Below are 16,441 nucleotides of genomic sequence, written 5' to 3'. Positions count from 1 at the left end.
TCTGTGCAGGACACAGTTTTAATCACTTTATAAGTGTGTTGCCTTTTAAAAATTCTCATGGAAACCCTCTGAATAAAGTACTGTGATTCCCATTTTATGGAAGACTGAGGCAGACAAATTACATAACTTAGCCAAGGTCTCTCAGTAAAGAATAATCCAAGATTCAAAGCCAGTTTGCAGCTCTCATTTAGGCCATCAGTAGTCTTGGCATTAGCAGTAGGAATGAAAACAAAATTGTAATGATGAGAGAGAAAAACATTACAGTGGTGTAATTGCTAGTATTTATTGAGAGATTACTGTGGGCCAGTTACAATAACTGCTTTACGAGTGTTATTTTTACACCAGCCTTTAAGATTATTTTCATTTTACTTACACGGATACGGAGACATAGAGTTCTATTGACTTGTCTAAAGCCATGTGGATAATAAGTATTGAAGCTAAGTTCAAACTCCTGAGCCAGAGTATCTGTGTATTGTTTATTTGCCCATCTCCTTTGACAGGAAATGTCTACCTATTAAAGAATAAATACTTCACTAATCTTCAAGCACATAATATGTTTTCATTAAATATTTGTTGATTGTAATACAATAAACCTATATTTAGATGATATTTTGTACTCTTTTCCCCTTACTACCTTAAAAGCTTAATTTTCCTGTAAACTGTGTACTAGGCATTATCAGTAATACCAGGGTGGTGTTTTAAAATTTTAGAACCTTTGGTGATATTTTAAGTTTCAGCAGCAAAAGTGGCTTAAATAGTATTTAAAAACACTTTTATGTAACATTTAACTTTTATTAAATAAAAAGTTAAACAATTTGAAGATTAATAAAAAGAGAGATGTAGCAAATAACCGCATACACATCATCCAACATTTGAAAATTATTTATTCATAGTTTTCTGTTCATTTAATGCTAACTTCTGTGTTTGTTTTATGCCTAAAGCCATATCCAGAAGACCCAGCAGTTTATAAACCACTCTCCCAGGAAGAACTGCAAAGGATAAAGAATGAGAAAAAACAGAAACAAAATGAGAGAAAACAGAAAATATCAGAAAACCGCAAACATTTGGCTAGTGTACGTGTTGTACAAAAAAACCTCGTCTTTGTTGTAGGTCTGTCTCAGCGCCTAGCAGACCCAGAGGTAAGTTATCTTCTCTTTTCTTTCTCAACTTGGCATTTTTTCTTTTTGTTTATTTGGAAATAGTAGCTGGCCCTGCCCGATGGCAGGATTTACCTGAAAATTCTAGAACTTAGAAGATAATGGGAAATGATTTTTTAATAATCACTAAGAAACCAGTGACCAGTTGTGATCTTAGACCAAAGTCTTAATCTTTCTTGGCTCATTTTCTTCAGTTGTGAAACTGGGCAGTTGAATTAGATCTCTGAAGTCCCCTTCAGCGCTCATAGTCTGTGGAAGTTGGGTAGTGGCTCTGTTGTGCTCTTAAGGCTCATGACACATGACTACTCTGTTCTTTCCTCTTTTCTGTAGCTGTATTAAGGACCAACAGTGGAGATGTATTTTCATGAACCCACCAGAGATCTGTATTTTTTTTTTAATCACACCAAAGTGGTGAACCTTGATTATAAAACAGTGATAGAATTGTTGCTCTACTGTGTCGTCATTCTTTATTCATTCATTTTAAGCCAGTTTTGGGGAAGGAGAGAGAATTCAGAGGGAAACAGTGATTGAGGTTCTTTGTCATTCGTTGAAAGCAGGGGAGGTCTTAACCCTTTTGTTTATTACTTAACTCTTCTCTCCTTCCTCTACCAGACTTATTAGAGTAATGTTGGACTCATAACTTTCCTTAATGCCCTTGGATACATGTCTGCTAATGTTTAGTTGCTGATATACCAGGACATCTGACTAGATTGTTGGGAAGGCAGATAGAAACTGAATGGCAGCCAGAATGTGTACTTAAGTTGGAGAGAGCTGGATTTGAGGGATCTGTCGGAAATACTCCTTGAGAAGGGTGTAAAGTAATGCTCAGGGCGGCAGCAATCAGAGGAAGGATTATAGTGCATATGCTCAGGGAGGTGGGAATCTTTGAACTGGTCTAAGAGGGCTAAAGGCCCCAGAAGGAGGAAATATAAGGAGTCTAAAAATTGGTATTGTAAAAATCAGTTTAGAAAGAATAAGAAATATTTATTGCTAATTAGTTAACTATGTATTGAGGCTGTGAAGGTTTTCAAGATCTGTAGAGGAGAAGAACATGAGGGTGACCTTACTAAGAAGTCTCTGTCATTGGTAATAAATGTGGAGTCAGCTCAAGAATTACTAGGACCTAGGTCCAAGATGCTGGCATTAGTGGGCTACATCATGATCTTCAAGAGACGAGGTTTTTTCCAAAGCCAAAGGGGTGTATCTAGAGTTCATACTGGAGAAGACTTCCTTAATAAATGATAAGGAAGGAGCTCATTTTAGGCCTGTGATACAACCTCAGCAGCCAGTTCTCCCTTTTTCCTGAATTATCTAGCATTTAACTCCCGAGACAAGTAGAATCCCATTTCACTCTTGAACACTGCCACAACTTTGTATCAATGCTTCTGTCTCCCTTTTAAACATTACTTTTTTCCAACCAGAGAACATTTCTTGCCTAAGCAAGTTTTTAATTTACCCACCTCTATTTATTCCTGCTAATCTTATTTATTAGAATCTATGTTTGCTTTCCTGATGTTGCTACTCCAGTAAAAAAAATTTTTGGTGGGGGGAGGACTCATCTACCTTGTGGGATCTCAGTTCCCTTGACCAAGAACTGAACCCGGGCCATGGCAGTGAAAGTGTGCAGTCTTAACCACTGGGCAACCAGGGTACTCCTTGCTACTCCAGTAAATTAATGCAACTTTAATTTTGATTTAACAACTCTTGGATATGGATGTACTTAGTTTTATTAATACAAAATCCAGTCGCTTGTGGTACTGGAGGCTTACCAAGCAGCACCCAAACGCTGGATAAAATGAAGCCATAGTCTCAGTCTGATGTTTGGTTTACAGGTTTCTGCTGCTTCTTAGAGATGTGACTTAGATCTGTAGTTTGTTTTTACTTATGTATAGCGATTTATAGTCATTTCAAATAACACAGTGTCAGTAAGATTAATCTGAAGAACTGTTACACAGAAAGAAATTAATTTAGGGGATGACTAGTGAAAGAGAATACTTTATGATGAATGTAAATATACCTAAAAAATCACTGTCTTGGTTTTATACTTTTGAAAGCACTGTTGCTTGGTAAGAGGACAGTGAATTTTCTTAAACATTAGTTTCTCCCTTTTGTTTTTCTTGAAACCCTAAGAAAACCAAAGGTTAGTGTTTTAATTATTAAACCCTACTACTTCTAAATAGTACCTTAAAATTTTTTTTAGTGTAACTGCCTGACTCTTTCAGATTGGAACGCTTCATTAGAAATCGCGAAGTTTCAAATTGTTGGGGTAACTTTGAGTCAAAGAAGATCCCTATCATTTACTTATTTTTGGATGATGAACAATTTGATATTTGGCTGAATTCTGATTAGAAGAATAGGAACATTTAGGAAAATTTAAAGCTTATTTTGAAAATAATTTTTGTACACTGGACAACTTCATACCAAGATTGATGGTCAAATGTATCCATTTATTGCTTAATAGAGAAAAAACCTATCCTAGAAGATATGGTAGTTAGAGATAAGAGTAATCATGTCCTAAATCCTAAAAATTTAAATTTGTTAGAACCTTATTCATTCGTTCTGTAAATTAGCTCTTGAATACTTACAATCTTTTAGGTACTTTGATGTTGGAGATGAAATAGTTTAGCAAGCCAGCTTCTCTACCCGTAGAAGCTTACAGACAGTGGAGAAGACAGAATTAAGTACTTGTAAGTGTGCTGAGTATTTATAAATAGGGAGATACAGGGCTTTTTGAAAACATGTAAACAGTAGGTAATTTAGCTAGTGCAGAGATCCACTAAAAGCCTCCCTGAAGAAAGTATGATTAAAAATGATTAGGGATTAGCTGGGTACCGAATAAGGGCTGAAGTGTCCCAGGCGCGTGGTGGCGTGAAAGAGCTGCTTGTTTGAGGAACTGAAAGACTTTAAAAACATAACCATTTTCTTTTACAAATGGGAAACTGAGGCATAGAGAAGTTGAATGACTTGCCTAGGATCACTTAGCTGTTTCATAGCAGACCCAGGACTATAAACCACCCTCATCCCCCCCGCCCCCGCCCCCTGTTCTTAGAACTCCTATTTTGATGTATTTTACACCAGTGGTGTGTATGGTTCCTTCGTCCACACATTTATCTAGTCATCCTTCCATCTGTCACTACATTTTTTATTTTCTCTGACATGTCCATGAACATTTGTGTTCCCAAAGTATAGGAAGACATTTTACACATTAGGTATGTCATTGGGCATTTATAATTCTATCATATAACCTTTTATATAGTAGCTAATACTCAAGTTGATTCACTGTGAAGTAAATATAGGACTTTAAATATATAGGTAATGTGGTTATATGCAGGGTATTCTGCCTACTACCCATACTCTTTACTTTTTTTATTTACTGTTTTGCTAGTTGACTTATGTTTAGATAGAACCTCGAATGTGCACCTTAATATAGAACATCGAAATTACTTGAGTTTCCCTTGCCTGGGCAGGCTGTTTTTATCACCCATAGATCATTTCCTAACACATTAAGGCCCACCAGTGTTTTACACATGTGTTATTCTTTTTGTTCAATGCTAACAGAGTTTAATTATTCCATAAGCATTTATTGAGTATGTGCAGTGTGCCAGGCACGGTGTGAGACATTGAACATAAACCAATAAAAGGTTGCCCCTGTTTGTTTATAAAAGCAGCTGTATACTGTGAGGAGTGCTGTGTGTTGTGGAGGCACAAGAGATGGCACCTGACTGGCGGGGGGAGGTATGGACTTCCTGGCTATCATTGGTATAAAGTGCTTCAGGCATGGGGATTATACAAGTGCTTCTGGATTAAAAAAAAAAAAAAAAAGCTTGGTCTTCAAATGATTTGTTTGGCTGGAAAATTAAGAGGGAAATGGTGAGAGATGAGGCTGACAAGGTAAGTGGTAAGGGATAACGAAGGGCTTTTAAAACATGCTAACGAGTTTGCACTGTATCTTAAAGACAGTGGGAAGCTTATTGACTAATCTTAAGAACAGAATAACATGGCAGGATTTGTGCTTTGGAAATACTATTCTGGCTGCTCACTGTAATTATATACAAGTCATGTTTTTTATGAAAGTATTCCTCAGTTATTGGCCAGAATTTATTTCCATAAGTCGGTCTTTAACCTTTTCAGACCCAGTACCCACTTTTTTAAAAAAAAGTAGTATTTTTTAACACCCTTAGAGTTTCATGAAATGACTTCTTGATAATATAATCTGTCTAGGTAGATACATAATTTGAAAAAAATGAGGGAGAAATTAAAGTATAAGAAGACTGTTTCTATGTGTAAATACTTGGTACCACTACTCAGGGCGTGGCCTCTGGGCTGGTAGCATTAGTATCACCTGGGAGCTTATGGTGCAAACTCTCAGGGGCTGAAATAATTATTTCAACTGGATCCTCAAATGATTTGTGTGCGTATATAAGTTTGTAAAGTACTTTTTTCCCCAGTACGTTATGAAACAGGAGCTTGCATCTGTTTGTAGAATCACTGTGAATATGACAACTAAAAGTACAGATTGTTACAGGTGTGTGTACTGACAGCACGGGTACCATGAAGAGTTAATGATGTGTGTGATTTTTCTGAAGAACTGTTAGTAAAATTTCAAACAAAGCATTTGTAGTTGTCCCTTAATTACATAGTGTTTGCTTTTAAATTCAACGTACGTTGAAACTGTGGGAAAGTGCTTTATGTTTATGATTTGTTTCTGCTGCTGCTGCTGCTGCTGCTAAGTCGCTTCAGTCGTGTCCGACTCCTTGCGCCCCCATAGATGGCAGCCCACCAGGCTCCCCCGTCCCTGGGATTCTCCAGGCAAGAACACTGGAGTGGGTTGCCATTTCCTTCTCTAGTGCATGAAAGTGAAAGGTGAAAGTGAAGTCGCTCAGTCGTGTCCGACTCTTAGTGACCCCATGGACTGCAGCCTACCAGGCTCCTCTGTCCATGGGATTTTCCAGGCAAGAGAACTGGAGTGGGCTGCCACTGCCTTCTCCGATGATTTGTTTCTAGATTCCCTTAATTATAAACAAGCATCTTGGCTAGATGAATGTCTTGTAAGAGCATTCAAAAGTTGTGCAGGATGGCTCTTTGTGGTGCAGGGCTAGCCAGAGTGCTGTAAACTGTCCCTGGCTCCCATCCACTGAGCGCCAGTAGTGTCTCCCAGTTACTCTGACATAATGTTCCAGCATCCTTTGATGCTGCCTTCGTTGAGAAGTACTACAATAAACTTGGATGTGATATGAGATGCTGATGCAGCACAACTTTTGACCAGGCTGAGTCCCTTGAAGCAGGTCTTTTGGCTGAGGCCTTTTGCTGAATTGGTACACATCCAGCTGGAATACTGAATGCAGTTCTGTTCTCCACTGGCCAGAAAGCTTTTCAAGATACATACTCTTCCCATAGCCTCTATCCTAAGACTTTCTGTGAACAGCCCGAGAGTCATTGCCTTTGCCACACTAAATGTCATATCTTTCAGAAGATTTGGGTGGAAAAAAGATTGAAAGCCAGTGTAGTCACTGCACCTTCTAATCCATTAAAATTGGCTGCAGAAAACGTAATAACCCTATACTTACGAAAACCTAAAATAAAGTAAGGTAAAAAAAATTATATTAATCAAGTTGAAAACTGTTAAGAATTCATGACACCCCAACTGCAGACTGTTTTCACAAAACTTTGGTTCTGTCAGATGTAGAGCATATTAGCTAAGATGTTAAGTATGTGAGAATATTATCAAATAAGAGTATTTGGAGAAGGTACTTTGCATACACTTGAACAGATATGTGCAGAAAGCTTCAATTGGGAGATAGCTTGCTATTTGGAGAGATTGTAGGAACAGTGGATCTGTAGGTTGTTGTTTAGTCGCTAAGTTGTGTTCAACTCTTTGCAACCCCATTGACTGCAGCACGCCAGGCTTCCCTGTCCTTCACTACCTCTTGGGATTTGCTCAAACTCATGTCCATTGTGTCAGTGATGCCATCCAACCATCTCATCTTCTGTTTCCCTCTTCTCCACCTCCCTTCAGTCTCTCCCAACATCAGAATCTATTCAAGTGAGCTGGCTCTTCACATCAGGTGACCAGAGTATTGGAGCTTTAGCTTCAGCATCAGTCTGTCTAATGAATATTCAGAATTGGTTTCCTTTAGATTGACTGTTTGATCTTGCAGTCCAAGACACTCAAGAGTCTTCTCTAGCACCACAACTTCGAAAGCATTAATTCTTTGGCACTCAGCCTTCTTTATGGTCCAACTGTCATATCCGTACATAACTACTGGAAAAAATACAGTTTTGACTGTATGGACCTTTGTTGCAAAATGATGTCTCTGCTTTTTAATTAGCTGTCTAGGTTTGTCATAGCTTTTCTTCCAAGGAGCAAGTATCTTTTAATTTCATGGCCACAGTCACCATCTGTAGTGATTTTGGAGCCCAAGAAATTAAAATCTGACACTGTTTCTACTTTTCCTCCTATTTGCCATGAAGTGATGGGACCGGACATCATCATACTCATTTTTTGGATGTTGAATTTTAAACCTATAAACAAATACTCTGTAGGTCTGTGGTAAATTTTGGAAAAGAACAGTTTAATTTTGAGGTAGTTGCAAATCCTGGGAGAGAGGATTAAGTTAGTCAAAGTTAAGTTAGTTTGCAGAAGAAGCTAAATGAATGCATATAGTGATCACATAGTAAAGGAGATGACACAAGTATGAGGGAAAATGACCACCAAGAAGTAACCAGGTAATAGAGAAAAATTCATTCATTATTTATCAGGAAAAGAGAGGAAAACACAGAAGACAATTGAAAAATGGTGAAATTGACATAAGGAAAATTTATTGACACACACTGAGGAATAAATTATAAAGCATGAAAGTTTGAAAAACACTCTGTTACCATGTTTGGAATTTGTAGCTTATAAACAGTGCTTTAATATAATACACAGTATTTTATGTACAATAGATTTATGAGTAAAACTGTCTCTACTTGTGTCTGTTTTTGAGTTTCTGTTTAATACATAATCTTGATCATTGTTCTGAGACCTTATAAGGATCATCTATTAATGAAAGTGTGGTTAAGATAGTTGACCTGTTTTGTGTTTAAGAATACTGTCAGATTAAGATCCCATAGATGATTGGTGCTCATGTTAGACTGTAGTAGATAATGTGAGACTTACTCAGTTTCAGTGTCTATTCAGTGGGTCAGTAAAGAATAGCTTTTAGATTTTTGTTGATGGTTTCCTGTAGTTAAGTTAACCACACAAATTGTGATCAGTAAGTAGTCACATTTACTGGGAAACTTTAACAATTATTTTCTTTTCACTGGAGGCATGGTGCATGTCCCCGTTATAAGGATAAAGTTGATGAAGTGGGGATAGTTTATACCTTATTTCTTCTTCTTTTATAGGTTTTAAAACGACCAGAATATTTTGGGAAGTTTGGTAAAATACATAAAGTTGTCATCAATAATAGCACATCATATGCAGGCTCACAGGTAACTAATTATAGGGATTTTTACCTCTCCTCCCTATGTTCAGGGCTTGACCTGGGCTGTTTAGAAGGAAAACTTGGTTTCTGTAATTTGAAAGCTTGAGGGTCAAGCATTTACACCATATAGTGACCTCTATTGGTAGGGTGGGGGAATTTTTGGTGCTTGTTTGATCCTTTCAAAACTAACAGTGAATTCATAGTATTAAGAGGGAAGTAGTAACACAGAGATTTAGTGATGGTTTGAAGGGGAGGGGGAATTGAGTCTATAATCAAGCAGTTAAATTATATAATGATTTCTAATTAATATTTTCAGATACTGTGAACTTAATAGAGCATTTTTGTTATGCTGATATTAGCAGCTAGAATACTCAGAGTGCATTTATTCTAAGAACATAGTTTGACACAGTGTCTGCACATCTTATTTTTTCAAATCTAATTTTTAAAGTTTGTTTATTTTGGTAATGTTAACAAGCCTGTCAGACTTTTATAAGAAAATTGCCAAGCCAAAGTTATTTTATTCATATATATTTTAGTCTGCTTAAAATCAGATAAAATTCGTTAAGTATGATTATCTTAAGATGGGCTGTTATATAGTTTAATCAAAGCTACTGCTGCTGCTGCTGCTAAGTCTCTTCAGTCGTGTCCGACTGTGTGCGACCCCATAGACGGCAGCCCACCAGGCTCCGCTGTCCCTGGGATTCTCCCGGCAAGAAAACTGGAGTGGGTTGCCATTTCCTTCTCCAATGCATGAAAGTGAAAAGTGAAAGTGAAGTCACTCAGTCATGTCCGACTCTTAGCGACCCCATGGACTGCAGCCTACCAGGCTCCTCCGTCCATGGGATTCTCCAGGCAAGAGTACTGGAGTGGGGTGCCATTGCCTTCTCTGATCAAAGCTATTACTATTTCTAATCATTGTCATTATTATTAAAGATAGTGGTAGTAAAGGCCTTTAGAATTCCTTTGGCAGGTTGCAAGTTAATTTTTTTTTTTTTTTAAGTTTTTGTTGAATTTGATTCTAACAACAGTGGCTTTTCACTTTAGGGTCCAAGTGCCAGTGCTTATGTAACCTATATACGGTCAGAAGATGCCCTCAGAGCCATACAGTGTGTTAACAACGTGGTGGTGGATGGCAGAACACTTAAGGTAATATGGTCCTCTGGATTTTTTTTTTTTTAAGGGGGAAGAGATAACGTGTAGTAAGTACAGAAGAACATAGCTGTTAACATATCAATGAAGGGGTCTTATTTAAGATTGCTTCCTAGGTATCCATTCTAACCTATGACAGCTAATTTGCTTATCACTTACCTGTTAGGGTCCTGTTCTACCAGGTGGAAGTAAACACATACCTTATTAGGGGATTAATCCTAAAAAAAAAATCTTCTGTATTTACACGTATTTTCCTTTGTGAAAAATGGATTTATTATTCTTCTTGTAAGAAGTAGATGATGGTTCCAATTTGTTGTCCTTAAATATTTGGACATTGATTAGTTCAGGCTTGAGTGAAAGGTCCCACTAAACAATGCTTTAAGTAAGTTGAAGGAAGGATGGCATAATTAGAAAAAGGAATTTGTCTTATGTGCCTAACTGCTTAAAACATGGAACAGATTTTGCCTTCCAACTCTCCTGATCTCTAGGGAAAGGATTTGGGTGCTCAAGCTCTGGAAACCATGGATTGAGGGTTGTTTTTTTTTTTTCTCAATCTTTCAAATGATCATCATCTTTAATAAATCCTGCTAATAATAGTTGAATTCTCTAGTATTCACAGCCATACTTTGTTTTGTTGTGTCTTTGCCTCATTTTAGGTTAAATGAAAACACTAGATACGGAAATTCTCATTCTGGTGTCAGTTTACGTTTTGGGTCTTTTTCCTTCTTTTTTCCTCTTCCTGCAGGCATCTCTAGGTACAACAAAATACTGCAGTTACTTCTTAAAGAATATGCAGTGTCCAAAGCCTGACTGCATGTACCTACATGAATTGGGGGATGAGGCGGCCAGCTTCACAAAAGAGGAAATGCAGGTAGTAAAGTAATGTGAATTATCAACTTTGCAGCAAAGGAAGTATTTTTCTTTATAACTTAAAATTGCAAAAGCAGTAACTAAGAATTTTATTTTTTATTAAACTGTTATTACTTTAAATTAGCTTTTTCCAAATATGTGGTTGTTCTATGGAATATCAGTTCTGCAGGACACTGTTGTAATAAAAAATGCATCTGTGGTCCCCTAAGTTTTGAAAATGTAGGCAAAATGAAAGCTAAGTGGAGTACTGTAATTATGAGGTTCCCCTCTGCCATCTCTGCTCTTCATAGAGTGTGCTAGAAAATAATACTGTATTAAATGCCACTGAAAAGCTAAATTGTTTTTATCAAATGATTCTACCCATGAAAGTGTCCACTGAGTTACTGTCCTGTAAAGGGTGAATTGAAGGCTTATTATCCTGTGTTCTTTTTTACATTTCCTGTTCTCCTGTCTTCTTTCAATTTGTAGTATAAACTTGCCTTTACAAGTAAAAATATTGACCATACGGCATATTAAATGAGGATTATGCCAAAGCACAATGCTGCACTTCCCTATTATAGGTGAAGACTTCAGATTGTTGCTGTGGACTTTGCAGGAATACTTCTCATTTAGAAGGTGGGGGGCATTGACTACTGCCTTTCATTCTCCAGGTCAAACTAGAGACAGTCTAGGAGGGGCTCCTTTCAGAGCAGATTGTTAAATGGAATGAAATATTACCCTTTTTGACTTGGAGTTATCACTGATTAAATGTATTATAATAAATACATTGGAATTTCTTTACAGTATGTATGGTCTTTATGATCCAGAAGCAGTGTTAAGAGACTTTCCAAGTGGTCCAGTGGTTAGGACTTCACCTTCCAACACAGGTGCTATAGGTTCAATCCCTGGTTGGGGAGCTAAGATTTCACATGCCTCACAGCGAAAAAAACCAAACAATAAATGTTGTAACAAATTCAATAAGGATTTAAAAAATGGTCTATGTCAAAAAAAATCTTAAAAAAAACCCAACCCCAAACCCAAAAACTAAATTCTCTGTGATATTTAATGGCGACAGATGACTTACTTGTTTCTTGCTTATCCAGTAAATGGTTCTTGACTTTTTTTTCTTCTTTTGAATGAAACTTTATTGGATGAAATCTAAGGTTGAGCCATTTCATGCTGTATTTTGACTAATGGGAGCTATGCTTTACTTATGGGTATTATTACAATGAAAATATCTGTCAAAGAGTTTCTAAGCCCCAGTTGATCTCATTTAAGTATTATTAAAAAGTAAAAGAAAATGGATGGGCAGTCCCTTGGAATTTATTTGTAATGCTATTTAACCTGTCTCTGTAAACTGCCCCTGTTAAACCATTTGAATACCAGTTTGAGCTCTTTGTGGCTAATGAAAGCCATAGTATCTCCTGAAGTATTGCTTGCAGAAAGAATTTTCAGGGCTTTTTTTATTTTAAAGATGTAAAATCCACATGTAAACTGTGTTTTTTCTTAACAATTTAAAATTCATTTCATATTGTTGACCTGCATTCATCTCTCTCTTCTTTGAGTTTAAAATTACTTTGAAAGGGGGTTTCTTCATTAAAACATTTCCTCAGTGTAGAAAGGAAATGAGCAAATTATATCATGGCAAAAACTAGGTCTTTCCTTGTTACTGCATAACTCAAAATTCAGTACCATATGAAATATTTGTATAGTTGAACAGGCAAGAGCCCTCTCAGAACAGGGAATGATGCATTGTGCAATATATGATACAGTTGTGCTGGATCACATGATACTGCCCTTGTTTTTATTTTGATCTGTTCTGGTTTTGGTTTTCCCGTAACGTCTCTTTAGACCACACTGTTAAAATAATTAACAACCCTGGAGGTAAGTAAAAATGTCCTTGCAGTCGTAATATACATGCAAAGAGTAGAAAGTTATTCAGTGTAATTTCATTGTAATTTATTTTTGTGTGTGACTAGTTGCACAGTCAGTTGTTGTCTGAGTTCTTCCATCATGTTTGTAACACTGCATTTTGATAGAGAGCTACCAACTCCAGGAAATACAGAGCTCTCTTTGTCATGTATAGAGCAGGGATTGGCAAACTTTTTCTGTAAAGGGACAGTTAGTCAATGTTTTAGTTTTTCTTGTCACATGGTCTCTGTAACAACTACTCAGATTTGCTGTTGTAGAGCCAATAAGGTCATAGATAATATGTAAATGAATCAGCATTACTGTTCCCTTAAAACTTTATTTACAAAAACAAAGCGACTGGCTCTAAATTGCCATCCTCTGGTCCAATGTTTAAATATATTCATTTTTATGTAAATATGTTACTTAGTCTTAGGATAATGAAAAATATAGTAAAACTCTTCATCTCTGAGTTACTAGAGTGTTAATCTCTTCTAAAAAGAGAGATTGATTTTCCAGTGATCTTTAGAAAATTCTGTAATGATTTGTTAGAAAACTTAATTTTGTGGAAAGATGGGGAAGTAAGTTTAAAAGGGCTCCTCTAGTTTTTTAAGTTAGCAAAAATGTTGCCCATTAATATGTTTTTTTCTCCACATAAAGTTGTTGATGATATGCTTAATTAATGGAATATGTCTCCTGTAGTTTTGTTGAAAGAACTTTCATTGGTCTAGAAGTTCTGTGACCTGTTCCTCACAGGTTTCTCTGACACTGTGACAAGTCCTTATGTATTTTATTTAGGATAGCTTTAATAATTCAGAAAGTACGTCAGCACTTTATACCAGCCACTTTGTGAGTCCCACTGCAGTTTTAATTTCTTCTTCCACTAGGCGGGTAAACACCAAGAATATGAACAGAAGCTCCTTCAGGAATTATATAAATTAAACCCCAATTTTCTTCAACTGTCTACGGGTTCAGTTGATAAGAATAAGAACAAAGTGACACCACTGCAGAGGTATGATACGTAAGTACCGATACTAGTGTAATCAAATACCTTAACCTTCCTGTCTGTCATTCTTCTCTTTTCATTCTGCATCTTTTTCAGGCAGGATCCTTCTTGACAGTGTCTGTCATTTGTGCAGAATTGTTGTACTGTAGGAAATGTTGAGTCACAATTTCTGGGTTTGAATATTTGCTGCCTGCTGCTCCCTGGTAATACTTCAGATGAGCCTCTCGATGCTTCCCCTTTGCATTGATTTGCAGACTACCCTGAGCCCCGGGAACACTCTCCTTGATAAAAAGGGAAATTAAGAGATGTGGGTTATTAAAAGGCTCTTGTCACCTAATGGAGGTTTCCTTCCTGATGTAATGGCGGGGTGTGTGGGGCGGCACAAAATACTGTAAAGGGGACAGTGGGTATTAATCTGAAGCGTTTTGTGTTGGGGATACAAGTATTCATGTTTGTCTTGTCTCAGGAATCACCAAAGTCTTATGTCCTCTGAGTGAGGAGAGTATCCCATATACAGATCTTTTTCATCTTGGCGACAACTTGTTTTTGCATAGACGTATATTCTGTTCATGTTTAAACAAATTTATAATTTTATGTATCAAATCTCATTCTGATATGGTGATCGTCACATCTTGGATTGTATTTGGTTTTGGCCTGTCAGAAAATGATATGATTAATAAAAATGATAATTTGGGGGTTACACTTTATTCTGAATATATCTTAAGTTTGTGTTAGGATCTTGGTTTTTTTTTTTTTTTTTTTAATTTGGTAAGTCTAACTTTTGTAAAGTGAATTCATCTAAAGTAAATAGCTGTAATCAAATAGGTCAGTTTTCTTTTTTTAAAAATTTATTCCAAAGTTAAATTTGTTTAAGTGATGCTTTTAAGGTCTGGGTATTACATAGTCCCATTACAGTCCCATGTCTATTTAGCACTAGAATAATGTAAGGGCCATTTTTAAGCATAGCTAATAATAACCACATGGATTGTTGTTAGAGTCAGTTTCTTCAAAACTTATTCTTAGATTTAAATACTTGGAAGTCTTTGTTAAGTTTATTCACTTTAATAGTAAAGATTATTTATGAAGGCAATTCAAATTTTAAAACTTCCTTTTATTTGCACACACGTATGTACGTATATAATATATATATATAAAAATATAAATATATAGGTGGCCATAGAACAAAGCATAAAATTATTATATAATAAACTACATGAAATTTATTTTATCAAAGCTAAGGATAAAAGTTAAGTCTAAAATCTTTGGGGGTCGATAAACTTTGACCCTTTCCATTGATCTTTTTGTACCCACCCATATGTTTATTTTATTAAGAACCTATGCTGTTATTTACCTCATTGGTTGCTAACTCTGTAGTACATTATGTAAGAATTTGTAGTAAAAATTTATTTCAGATGCTTTTAAATACACGTCTTTATTCTCATTAAAAGTGTTGTCATTCTAATTAAAGTCATGTTCTGGGTTTATAGCCCCTAGAGAATGCAAAGCAGAAATGTAAAATTTAGATTATCTCTTTGTGACAGCATTTGTTATTCCTGAATATAAAAGTAATGTTTCTATCGAAGGAGAGCTGAAAAATATACAAATGCATAAAGAAGAAAGTAAATATTGTTTGTGATCTCAATACTCAGACGTTTTCACTAAAATGATTTGGTGTATCTTCCTTGCAGTGTATATTTCCTTGTAGTCATTTTCCTTCCTGTGAATGTATATATACAGAAAATTGCATTGGTTTGTTACATTTTAAAACTTAATACCCATTATTATGAATACTTTCCCATGTTATGAAAACATAATTTTTTATGACTGTGTAGTATTCCATTATATGTGAGTATTGCACATTATTAAACCAATCTCCTGCTGGTGTATATTATCTTACTTTCCTTTTGGTGCTATTATTTATAACACTGTGATAAATATTTTTTCATGTAAACATTTTGGTTATACTTTTGATGCTCTTAGAACTGCTAAGTCAATGATTATGAGTATTTCCTTGAAATAAGTATTTTTTTCTGCACATTTGCCAATTTTGATAAAAACATCTTTCTTGTTTTAATTTATATTTGATTAATATACTGAACTTCTTATGCATCGTGAATTCATATCTCTTTGCCATGTTTTATTGGTATATTTAAGTGTTTTCTGTGCAGTATATAAGCTAGCTTCCCCTGTTAGTTGACCAAGTCTATTTGTTTCAAAATATTTAAGTCTCCTGTGTCTCTCAAGAAAGTTTTTTTTGGTCTTTTCCCTGCATTTTTAAATCAGATCTCCTATCACCTCTTCCTGTCTTAAGAATCCCTAGGAACTAAAAATTAAGCAACAGTGTCAGAAATTGGTGTAATCACAATATGAAAACACCTTATTATTTTTAATTTATTGGGCTTTTTTCTTTATATTAGAAGTGAAAATTAGAATTTACCAACATGTCTTTTCAGCATTTTAACAGTAGTTAGCTATCTTTAACTTATGTTTTTGTGACCACTTATTAATGTAGATTTACTAATATTTTATTGACTTTGCCTTCATATAAAGTATAGTCAGAGCCCATTTATAATTGTTTCAGTTACAGGAGAGGAGTGTCATAGCAACCACAGGTTGTAGGGGAAAAAAGAAAAGGGGGGAATTGAAACAGTATACCCATTTAGTAACTTTGCCCCAAATCAGTGCAACTGAACTTCAGCTGGGACCAGAATAAATTATGACATGGTTACCTTTGCTTAACATAAGTACATGATATGTGAAGGATTTTTGAGAGAGGGAGAAGGGTTTTTTTGTTTGTTTGTTTATTTAATGCAAGCCACCACCCCCCCCCCAAGATTTATTAAGGACAGTTGATGGCCCAGGTTACATAGAGTTATCCGTGTTTTGCTTTGTTTGGCAAGCTC

The 16,441-nt window shown here is 35.9% G+C and overlaps 1 protein-coding gene across 24 annotated transcripts in view; it reads left to right on the top strand.

Annotated features, from left to right (window-relative positions):
- Window positions 1-16,441, top strand: part of CNOT4 (CCR4-NOT transcription complex subunit 4) — a 146,160-nt gene that overhangs the window by 79,117 nt on the left and 50,602 nt on the right. For 6 of the 24 annotated variants that reach the window (XM_081532999.1, XM_081532990.1, XM_081532998.1 and 3 more), the window contains exons 3-7: window positions 942-1,139; window positions 8,547-8,633; window positions 9,671-9,772; window positions 10,521-10,646; window positions 13,420-13,544. In XM_081532999.1, the coding sequence (XP_081389125.1) occupies window positions 942-1,139; window positions 8,547-8,633; window positions 9,671-9,772; window positions 10,521-10,646; window positions 13,420-13,544 (638 nt within the window). Of the gene's footprint in view, window positions 1-941; window positions 1,140-8,546; window positions 8,634-9,670; window positions 9,773-10,520; window positions 10,650-13,419; window positions 13,554-16,441 lie in introns of all 24 variants that reach the window. The other 18 variants (XM_081532995.1, XM_081532986.1, XM_081532994.1 and 15 more) reach the window with 3 other exon arrangements.

Source organism: Giraffa tippelskirchi, chromosome 10, assembly GCF_054371585.1.
Source record: "Giraffa tippelskirchi isolate mGirTip1 chromosome 10, T2T-mGirTip1v1.2.pri, whole genome shotgun sequence".
NCBI classification, from domain to species: domain Eukaryota; kingdom Metazoa; phylum Chordata; class Mammalia; order Artiodactyla; family Giraffidae; genus Giraffa; species Giraffa tippelskirchi.
Note: the sequence above shows the minus strand (reverse complement) of the source record. Positions and strands in the feature narration are given on the sequence as shown.